The sequence below is a fragment of the Oncorhynchus gorbuscha genome, linkage group LG19 (genome assembly GCF_021184085.1).
Source record: "Oncorhynchus gorbuscha isolate QuinsamMale2020 ecotype Even-year linkage group LG19, OgorEven_v1.0, whole genome shotgun sequence".
In the NCBI taxonomy this organism is placed as follows: domain Eukaryota; kingdom Metazoa; phylum Chordata; class Actinopteri; order Salmoniformes; family Salmonidae; genus Oncorhynchus; species Oncorhynchus gorbuscha.
Window position 1 is genome coordinate 71,262,832 of NC_060191.1, and position 11,201 is coordinate 71,274,032.

The window sequence follows — 11,201 nt, forward strand, 5'->3', positions numbered from 1 at the left end:
GAAACCACACATGCGGAGATCATTCGTTCACTCACACCGCATCTCACAAAGACACGGTGGTTGGAACCAAAAATCTCAAATTTGGACTCCAGACCAAAGGACAAATTCCCACCTGTCAAATGTCCATTGCTCGTTTTTCTTGGCCCAAGCAAGTCTCTTCTTCTTATTGGTGTCCTTCAGTATTGGTTTCTTTGAAGAAATTCGACTCTGAAGGCCTGATTCATACAGTCTCCTCTGAACAGTTGATGTTGAGATGTGTTTGTTACTTCAACTCTGTGAAGCATTTATTTTGGCTGCAATTCCTAAGACTGGTGACTCTAATAAATGTATCCTCTGCAGCAGAGGTAACTCTGGGTCTTCCTTTCCTGTGGCGGTCCTCATGAGAGGCTGGTAACTCTAATGAACTGATCCTCTGCAGCAGAGGTAACTGTGGGTCTTCCTTTCCTGTGGTGGTCCTCATGAGAGCCAGGTAACTCTAATGAACTGATCCTCTGCTGCAGAGGTAACTCTGGGTCTTCCATTCCTGTGGCGGTCCTCATGAGAGCCAGTTTCATCATAGCGCCTGATGTTTTTTGCGACTGCACTTGAAGAAACGTTCAACGTTTTTGAAATTTTCCATATTGACTGACCTAAGCAATGATGGACTGTCATTTCGCTTTGCAGATTGGGCTGTTCTTGCCATAATATGGACTTGGTCTTTTACCAAATAGGGCTATCTTCTGTATATCCCCCTTACCTTGTCACAACACAATTGATTGGCTCAAACACATTAAGAAGGAAAGAAATTCCACAAATTAACTTTTAACAAGGCACACCTGTTAACTGAAATGCATTCCAGGTGACTAATCATGAAGCTGGTTTAGAGAATGCCAAGAGTGTGCAAAGCTGTCATCTAGGCAAAGGGTGGCTATTTGAAGAATCTCAAATATAAAATGTATTTTGATTTGTTTAACACTTTTTGGTTACTACATGATTCCATATGTGTTTTTCATAGTTTTGATGTCTTCACTACTTTTCTACAATGTAGAAAATAGTAAAAAATAAAGAAAAATCCTTAAATGAGTAGATGTTGTAAAACCTCTGACCGGTAGTGTAGTAGTTTTGGGGCGGCAGGGTAGCCTAGTGGTTAGAGTGTATAGGCGGTAGGGTAGCCTAGTGGTTAGAGCGTTGGACTAGTAACCGGAAGGTTGCAGGTTCAAACCCCCGAGCTGACAAGGTACAAATCTGTCGTTCTGCCCCTGAACAGGCAGTTAACCCACTGTTCCCAGGCCGTCATTGAAAATAAGAATAAGCCTTTTTTTAAAGGCTTAAAAAATAAATAAATATTTTTTTTAACTGTATGTCACCTGTTGTTGTTTTACAGGGTTTTTTTACAGGGTCAGCTAATCACAGATCCCCTGAAGCAAATTAGGGTTAAGTGCATTGCAAAAGGGTATGATGACAGAGTTTTTTTTAACCTTTATTTAACTAGGCAAGTCAAGTAAGAACACATTCTTATTTTCAATGACAGCCTAGGAACAGTGGGTTAACTGCCTGTTCAGGGGTAGAACACCAGAATTGCACCTTGTCAGCTCAGGGGTTTGAACTTGCAACCTTTCGGTTACTAGTCCAACGCTCTCACCACTAGGCTACCCTGCCGCACCATTGATCACCGACAGGTGTGCTATCTTAATTTGATCACTCTTTGTTCCAGAGAATTTCCCTGCACAACAGAATATATCAACCCTTACAAGAATATCCATTAACTGTAATCCACATAATAATTTCCAGGTCAGAAGGATTATTTTCCAGCGGTGAGAAACTGGTCAAAACTGTCCTTCCAACAGTCCTTCCAACAGTCCTTCCAACAGTCCTTCCAACAGTCCTTCCAACAGTCCTACAAACAGTCCTTCCAACAGTCCTTCCAACAGTCATTCCAACTGTCCTTCCAACAGTCCTTCCAACAGTCCTTCCAACAGTCCTTCCAACAGTCCTTCCAACAGTCCTTCCAACAGTCCTTCAAACCAAATCATGAGAAAACTAAAAGATAACTACTGGACACATTGGAAATAATTAACAAAAATACAGAGCAAACTATAATGCTATTTGGCCCTACACAGAGAGTACACAGAGGCAGAATACCTGACCACTGTGACTGACCCAAACTCAAGGAAAGCTTTGACTATGTACAGACTCATTGAGCATAGCCTTGCTATTGAGAAAGGCCGCCTTAGCCTGTCTTCTCTTGGGAGCCATGTCTGTCTATGTGCTCACTGCCCACAAAATGAGGTGGAAACTGAGCTGCACTTCCTAACCTCCTGTCCAACGTATGACCATATTAGAGAAACATATTTCCCTCAGATTACACAGACCCACAAAGAATTCGAAAACAAATCCAATTTTGATTATCTCCCATATCTACTGGGTGAAATTCCACAGTGTGCCATCACAGCAGCAAGATTTGTGACCTGTTGCCTCAAGAAAAGGGCAACCAGTGAAGAACAAACACCATTGTAAATACAACCCATATTTATGTTGATTTATTTTCCCTTGCGTACTTTAACCATTTGTACATTGTTACAACACTGTATATATATATATATATATATATATATATATATATATATATATATATATATATATATATATATATATATATATATATATATGGCATTTGTAATGTCTTTATTGTTTTGAAACTTCTGTATGTGTAATGTTTACTGTTAATTTGTATTGTTTATTTAACTTTTATATATTATCTACCTCACTTGCTTTGGCAATGTTAACACGTTTCCCATGTTAATAAAGCCCCTTGAATTGAATTGAATTGACTACGTTAATGATACAACACACACTATGCTAACCCCCAACTTCAGCCACATACTCTCTCTCTCACACACACACACACACACAAGCACACAGACACTCACACACACACTCACCTGTATTTCATGCCGGTCAGTTTCCCTGTAGACTCTTTGAGGGAGATGTGATGTCGGGGTGCGAACGCCCCAAAGCTACGTGCTATGATGGCCACGGTTCTGAACTTGGCCCGAGCTGCATTCCCCGGGCTGGTGGCATTCTTGTGATCCCCATTTCCACGTTTCATGTGGGGGTCCGTACAGGCTATAGACACCTGCATGGCTGGGCTGGATGGACCAACTCACCCTCACAGAGAAATTTTCAGGACAGAGAGTCCAAGAGAAGTGGATGAATAGAGAGAGACTGAGATAAAGTTTTAAAATGTCTTAATCTCTTGTTGAAATGACCTGTTGATGTTAGATTGTCCTGTCTTCTTTCCGTGTTTAAAATGTTGTTTCTTTCTCAGTGTTGTTGTTGTTGTTTTGTGCCTCAGTGAACTGGAAGTCTTCTCGATGTTGTCGGTCCTTATCTTCCTGATGAAGAAAAAAAGTCAGTCCTCACAGCAAGGAGATGACAAACTTCCCCCTACTTGTCTTCTCTTGGAAAGAATACGGTCTTCCTTCCTGTCTTCTCCTGGAGAGAATACGGTCTTCCTTCCTGTCTTCTCCTGGAGAGAATATGTGAAAGTGGTCAGAAGAGTACCAGTCAGAAGAGTGCCAGTCAGAAGAGTGCCAGTCAGAAGAGTGCCAGTCAGAAGAGTGCCGGTCAGAAGAGTGCCAGTCAGAAGAGTGCCAGTCAGAAGAGTGCCAGTCAGAAGAGTGCCAGTCAGAAGAGTGCCAGTCAGAAGAGTGCCAGTCAGAATGCTGAGAAGAAGTCCAGAGGAGATGAAGAGGTTCCACAAGGATGCGATGAGAGTGGAATCTGGTCAGGACCGGTCATCATGTCTTGTCTAACCACAGAGAGAGAGAGGGAGGAGGGTAATGTTGGGGATGGGGTCAGAGGAGGGGGGAGGAGAGGGGGAAGGATGAGGGTTGATCTCAGGACTGGTGCTCTGTCATCCTTCACAGCGTTCAGCTCTCACGCTTCTTCTCTTCTTCTTATGTGTTATTCTCCTAGCCTCTTTCACGTTCTCTTGCTCCAGCCTGCCGATGTTAATGTCTGTCACTAATGTGCATCTGCCCCAGATTCCCCTCTTCCCTTTCTTTTCTTATATTATCTTCCTCTACGTCACTCTGCCCTTCTTTTCTTTCGTTCTCAGCTCCATCTCCTCTGGTGCTCCTGCCGGGCAGTGAGTAGCATGCAGCGCTCTCTCTCTCTCTCTCTCTCTCTCTCTCTCTCTCTCTCTCTCTCTCTCTCTCTCTCTCTCTCTCTCTCTCTCTCTCTCTCGCTCCCTCTCTCTCTTGCTTTCTCTCTGTCTCCATCTCTCTGCATAGCACTCTCTGTCTGGTGCTCTCTCTCTCTCTCTCTCTCTCTCTCTCTCTCTCTCTCTCTCTCTCTCTCTCTCTCTCTCTCTCTCTCTCTCTCTCTCTCTCTCTCTCTCTCTCTCTCTCTCTCTCTCTCTCTCTCTCTCTCTCTCTCTCTCGCTCCCTCTCTCTCTTGCTTTCTCTCTGTCTCCATCTCTCTGCATAGCACTCTCTGTCTGGTGCTCTCTCTCTCTCTCTCTCTCTCTCTCTCTCTCTCTCTCTCTCTCTCTCTCTCTCTCTCTCTCTCTCTCTCTCTCTCTCTCTGCTCTCTCTCTCTCTCTCTCTCTCTCTCTCTCTCTCTCTCTCTCTCTGTCTCTCTGTCTCTGTCTCCATCTCTCTGCATAGCACACTCTGTCTGGTGCTCTCTCTCTCTCTCTCTCTCTCCCTCTCTCTCTTGCTCTCTCTCTGTCTCCATCTCTCTGCATAGCACTCTCTGTCTGGTGCTCTCTCTCTCTCTCTCTCTCTCTTGCTCTCTCTCTGTCTCCATCTCTCTGCATAGCACTCTCTGTCTGGTGCTCTCTCTCTCTCTCTCTCTCTCTCTCTCTCTCTCTCTCTCTCTCTCTCTCTCTCTCTCTCTCTCTCTCAATTCAGTTCATTTCAATTTAAGGGCTTTATTGGCATGGGAAACATATGTTTACATTGCAAAAGCAAGTGAAATAGATAATAAACAAAAGTGAAATAAAGAATAATAAATAAACTGTGAACATTACAATCACAAGGTTCCAAAAGAATAAAGACATTTCATATTATGTGCAAAGAGTTCAAGTACAAATGGGAAAACAAATAAACATAAATAAGGGTTGTATTTACAGTGGTGTTTGTTCTTCACTGGTTGCCCTTTTCTTGTGGTATATACATTTTGATAAACAATCTCTCTCTGCCTAGTGCTCTCTCTCTTTCTCTGACTCTCTGTCTAGTGCTCTCTCTCTTTCTCTAACTCTCTCTCTGCCCAGTGCTCTCTCTAACTTTCTCTAACTCTCTCTCTCCACCTTTCTCTCTCTCTCTGCCTAGTGCTCTCTCTCTTTCTCTAACTCTCTCCACCACTCTCTCTCTCTCTCTCTAACTTTCGCTCTCTCTCTTTCTCTAACTCTCTCTCTCTGCCTAGTGTTCTCTCTCTTTCTCTAACTATCTCTCTCCACCTTTCTCTCTCTCTCTCTCTCTGCCTAGTGCTCTCTCTCTTTCTCTAACTCTCTCTCTCCACCCCCCTCTCTCTCTCTCTCGCTCTCTCTCTCTAACTTTCTCTCTCTCTCTCTCTCTCTGCCTAGTGCTCTCACTCATTCTCTAACGCTCTCTCTCTCTCCACCTCTCTCTCTCCCTAACTCTCTCTCTCTCGCTCTGCCTAGTACTCTCTCTCTTTCTCCACCTCTCTCTCTCTCTCTAACTCTCTCTCTAACTCTCGCAAACGTTCTCTGTCTCTTTCTGCCTAGTGCTATCTCTCTTTCTCTAACTCTCTCTCCACCTTTTTCTCTCTCTCTCTCTAACTTTCTCTCTCTCTCTGCCTAGTGCTCTCTCTCTTTCTCAAACTCTCTCCTCTCTCTCTCTCTCTCTCTAACTCTCTCTCTCTCTAACTCTCTCGAACGTTCTCTCTGTCTCTCTCTGCCTAGTGCTATTACTCTTTCTCTAACTCTCTCTCCACCTCTCTCTCTCTCTCTCTAACTTTCTCTCTCTCTCTCTGCCTAGTGCACTCTCTCTCTTCTCTCTCTCACTCTCTCTCTCTCTCTCTCTCTCTCTCTCTCTCTCTCTCTCTCTCTCTCTCTCTCTCTCTCTCTCTCTCTCTCTCTCTCTCTCTCTCTCTCTCTCTCTCTCTCGCCGGATTGCATGCTGGGAGTGTTCTATTGTGCTTCCAGTGTGTGTATATATATAAATACACTACCGTTCAAAAGTTTGGGGTCCCTTAGAATTGTCTGTGTTTTTGACAGAAAAGTGATTTTTTTTGTCCATTAAAATAACATCCAATTGATCAGAAATACAGTGTTAATCTAGTAAATGACTATTGTAGCTGGTAACGGCTGATTCTTTATGGAATATCTACATAGGCGTACATAGGCGTACATAGGCCCAATATCAACAACTATCGCTCCTGTGTTCCAATGGCATGTTGTGTTAGGTAATCAAGTTTATCATTTTAAAAGGCTAATTGATCATTAGAAAACCCTTTTGCAATTATGTTAGCACAGCTGAAAACTGTTGTCCTGATTGAAAAAGCAAGAAAACTGTCCTTCTTTAGACTAGTTGAGTATCTGGAGCATCAGCAATTGTGGGTTTGATTACAGGCTCAAAATGGCCAGAAAAAAAGTACTTTCTTCTGAAACTCATCAGTCTATTCTTGTTCTAAGAAATTACGTATATTCTATGCGAGAAATTGCCAAGAAATTGAAGATCTCGTACAACGCTGTATACTACTCCCTTCACAGAACAGTGCAAACTGGCCCTAACCAGAATAGAAAGAGGAGTGGGAGGCCCCGGTGCACAAATGAGCTAGAGGACAAGTACATTAGAGTGTCTAGTTTGAGAAACAGTCCTTACCTGGCAGCTTCATTAAATAGTACCCACAAGTCACAATGTTAACAGTGAAGAGGCGAATCCTGTGATGCTGGCCTTCTAGGCAGAGTTGCAAAGAAAAAGTCATATCTCAGACTGGCTGATAAAAATGCAATATTAAGATGGGCAAAAGAACACAGACTCTGGACAGAGATATGGCTTGTTCTTTGCAACTCTGCCTAGAAGGCCAGCATCCCGGAGTCGCCTCTTCACTGTTGATGTTGAGACTGGACAGAGGAACTCTGCCTAGAAGGCCTGCATCCCGGAGTCTCCTCTTCACTGTTGATGTTGAGACTGGACAGAGGAACTCTGCCTAGAAGGCCTGCATCCCGGAGTCGCCTCTTCACTGTTGACGTTTTGACTGGTGTTTTGCAGGTACTATTTAATTATGCTGCCAGTTGAGGACTTGTGATGCGTCTGTTTCAGGGAATCTCTGAAATGGATGCCTCATTCATATTTTTATTTGGTTTAGAGAAAAGGAATGGACAAAGAAGAGTCATTGCCTCAAATCAGCTGTTGGACAGGAGCTCACTAGCCCAAGTGGAATTAGATAGAGGACAGTATAGTTCTATGCTGAGCTCTACCAGTGGAATTAGAAAGAGGACAGTAGAGTTCTATACTAAGCTCTACAAGTGGAATTAGAAGTGTGCGTACAAAGAGGATAAAACAGTGACACAGCAGTTCCTTGATTGGCTCCCACAGGTGGCTGCAGATGCTCAGGTTGAACTAGAGCCACCATTGTCTTTGCAGGAGCTATACACTGAATTAAAATGCATGGAAAATGGAAGGACACGGGGCATTGATGGGCTTCCTGTTGACTTTTGAAAGTCTTTTTTGGGATCTATAATGGGAGAGGATTGGCTAGCAGTAGTTAACGATAGTTTGACCGGAGGGTTACTACCGATAAGCTGCAGAAGGGCAGTCCACGTCAACCTACTGCCCAAAAAGGGTGACCCTGTGGCTGAGAAGAACTGGAGGCCGGTGGCCTTAATCTGCACTGATTATAAGATCCTGTTCAAGGCGTTGTCCACCAGGCTGAGGGATGTGATAGGTTAAATCATACATACAGATCAGTCCTACTGTGTTCCCAGCAGGCAGAGAGAGGATAACATGTCCCTGATTCTGCATGTTTTGGATGTCTCTAGGGCTATTGGGTTGGATGCTGGTCTAATTTCAATTGATCAGGAAAAGGAATTTGTCCGAATTTAACTTCAATTCTTATGGTGCATCTTTGACGCTTTTGGTTTCAGCTCTGGTTTTATTGCCATGATCAGGGTGATAATAATGGTGACATTGAAAGTGGCTTGAGTGCTCCATTAAAAAGTGTGTCGAGGTATTAGGCAGGGGTGTTCATTGTCAGGAATATTATATACCATTGCTAGAGAGCCACTACTAAATAGCATTAGAAGTAGCATTGAAGGGATGTACCTTTCAGGGGATATTCCTCATATTCATCTCTCAGCCTATGCTGATGATGTAGTTATCCCAGTGAAAAAATCAAGCAGAGGTGAATAGTTTGATCGGTTTAGAGGGAATATACTCGGCAAAGGTAAATTGGGGGGGGGGGTAGTACTCTACAGATTGGGAAATGGTCTGGAGGGATCACGGCTTTGCCCAGGGGGGGTTGGAATGGTATAAGATAGGTTTTAAGTATCTTGGAGTGTACCTAGGGGATGGAGGGACTATGGGAATAAATTGGAACGGGGTGGTTGAAATGGTGGAAGGAGGATGAGGAGATGGCGTTGGTTGTTATCTCGTATGTCATATAGAGGACAAACAATTATTGTTAACAATGTGGTTGCCTCTGTGCAGTGTGTGGGGAAATAGCTGGTAGCAGTGTATGAGGAAATAGCTGGTAGCAGTGTATGAGGAAATAGCTGGTAGCAGCATATATGGTAATAGCTGGTAGCAGTGTATGAGGAAATAGCTGGTAGCAGTGTACGGGGAAATAGCTGGTAGCAGCATATATGGTAATAGCTGGTAACAGTGTGTGAGGAAATAGCTGGTAGCAGTGTACGGGGAAATAGCTGGTAGCAGTGTATGAGGAAATAGCTGGTAGCAGCATATATGGTAATAGCTGGTAGCAGTGTACGGGGAAATAGCTGGTAGCAGTGTATGGGGAAATAGCTGGTAGCAGTGTATGAGGAAATAGCTGGTAGCAGCATATATGGTAATAGCTGGTAGCAGTGTACAGTGCCTTACGAAAGTATTCGGCCCCCTTGAACTTTGCGACCTTTTGCCACATTTCAGGCTTCAAACATAAAGATATAAAACTGTATTTTTTTGTGAAGAATCAACAACAAGTGGGACACAATCATGAAGTGGAACGACATTTATTGGATATTTCAAACTTTTTTAACAAATCAAAAACTGAACAATTGGGCGTGCAAAATGATTCAGCCCCCTTAAGTTAATACTTTGTAGCGCCACCTTTTGCTGCGATTACAGCTGTAAGTCGCTTGGGGTATGTCTCTATCAGTTTTGCACATCGAGAGACGGAATTTATTTCCCATTCCTCCTTGCAAAACAGCTCGAGCTCAGTGAGGTTGGATGGAGAGCATTTGTGAACAGCAGTTTTCAGTTCTTTCCACAGATTCTCGATTGGATTCAGGTCTGGACTTTGACTTGGCCATTCTAACACCTGGATATGTTTATTTTTTAACCATTTCATTGTAGATTTTGCTTTATGTTTTGGCTCATTGTCTTGTTGGAAGATACATCTCCGTCCCAGTCTCAGGTCTTTTGCAGACTCCATCAGGTTTTCTTCCAGAATGGTCCTGTATTTGGCTCCATCTTCCCATCAATTTTAACTATCTTCCCTGTCCCTGCTGAAGAAAAGCAGGCCCAAACCATGATGCTGCCACCACCATGTTTGACATTGGGGATGGTGTGTTCAGGGTGATGAGCTGTGTTGCTTTTACGCCAAACATAACGTTTTGCATTGTTGCCAAAAAGTTCAATTTTGGTTTCATCTGACCAGAGCACCTTCTTCCACATGTTTGGTGTGTCTCCCAGGTGGCTTGTGGAAAACTTTAAACCACACCTTTTATGGATATCTTTAAGAAATGGCTTTCTTCTTGCCACTCTTCCATAAAGGCCAGATTTGTGCAATATACGACTGATTGTTGTCCTATAGACAGAGTCTCCCACCTCAGCTGTAGATCTCTGCAGTTCATCCAGAGTGATCATGGGCCTCTTGGCTGCATCTCTGATCAGTCTTCTCCTTGTATGAGCTGAAAGTTTAGAGGGACGGCCAGGTATTGGTAGATTTGCAGTGGTCTGATACTCCTTCCATTTCAATATTATCGCTTGCACAGTGCTACTTGGGATGTTTAAAGCTTGGGAAATCTTTTTGTATCCAAATCCGGCTTTAAACTTCTTCACAACAGTATTTCGGACCTGCCTGGTGTGTTCCTTGTTCTTCATGATGATCTCTGCGCTTTTAACGGACCTCTGAGACTATCACAGTGTAGGTGCATATATACGGAGACTTGATTACACACAGGTGGATTGTATTTATCATCATTAGTCATTTAGGTCAACATTGGATCATTCAGAGATCCTCACTGAACTTCTGGAGAGAGTTTGCTGCACTGAAAGTAAAGGGGCTGAATAATTTTGCACGCCCAATTTTTCAGTTTTTGATTTGTTAAAAAAGTTTGAAATATCCAATAAATGTCATTCCACTTCGTGATTGTGTCCCACTTGTTGTTGATTCTTCACAAAAAAATACAGTTTTATATCTTTATGTTTTAAGCCTGAAATGTGGCAAAAGGTTGCAAAGTTCAAGGGGACCGAATACTTTCGCAAGGCACTGTATATGGTAATAGCTGGTAGAAGTGTACGAGGAAATAGCTGGTAGCAGTGTATGAGGAAATAGCTGGTAGCACTGTATATGGTAATAGCTGGTAGAAGTGTACGAGGAAATAGCTGGTAGCAGTGTATGAGGAAATAGCTGGTAGCAGTGTATGAGGAAATAGCTGGTAGCAGTGTATGAGGAAATAGCTGGTAGCAGTGTATGGGGTAATAGCTGGTAGCAGTGTATGAGGAAATAGCTGGTAGCAGTGTATATGGTAATAGCTGGTAACAGTGTATGAGGAAATAGCTGGTAGCAGTGTATGGGGAAATAGCTGGTAGCAGCATATATGGTAATAGCTGGTAACAGTGTATGAGGAAATAGCTGGTAGCAGTGTATGAGGAAATAGCTGGTAGCAGCATATATGGTAATAGCTGGTAGCAGTGTATGGGGAAATAGCTGGGAGAAAGTGCAACATTTTAGACTGATCCAATGAACCATTGCATTTCTGTTTAAAATGTTGTATCAAGATTACCCAAATGTGCCTAATTGGTTTTTAA

General features: G+C 43.1%; 1 protein-coding gene across 2 annotated transcripts in view; it reads right to left on the reverse strand.

The window, feature by feature from the left end:
* Positions 1–11,201, reverse strand: part of LOC124005152 (voltage-gated potassium channel subunit beta-1) — a 168,825-nt gene that overhangs the window by 136,008 nt on the left and 21,616 nt on the right. Inside the window, exon 1 of one of the 2 annotated variants that reach the window (XM_046314138.1) lies at positions 2,922–4,073. The exons of the other annotated variant lie outside the window; for it this stretch is intronic. Within the exon in view, the coding sequence (XP_046170094.1) occupies positions 2,922–3,121 (200 nt within the window). The 5' untranslated portion in view covers positions 3,122–4,073. Of the gene's footprint in view, positions 1–2,921; positions 4,074–11,201 lie in introns of those variants that run through there. 2 annotated transcript variants of the gene reach the window in all.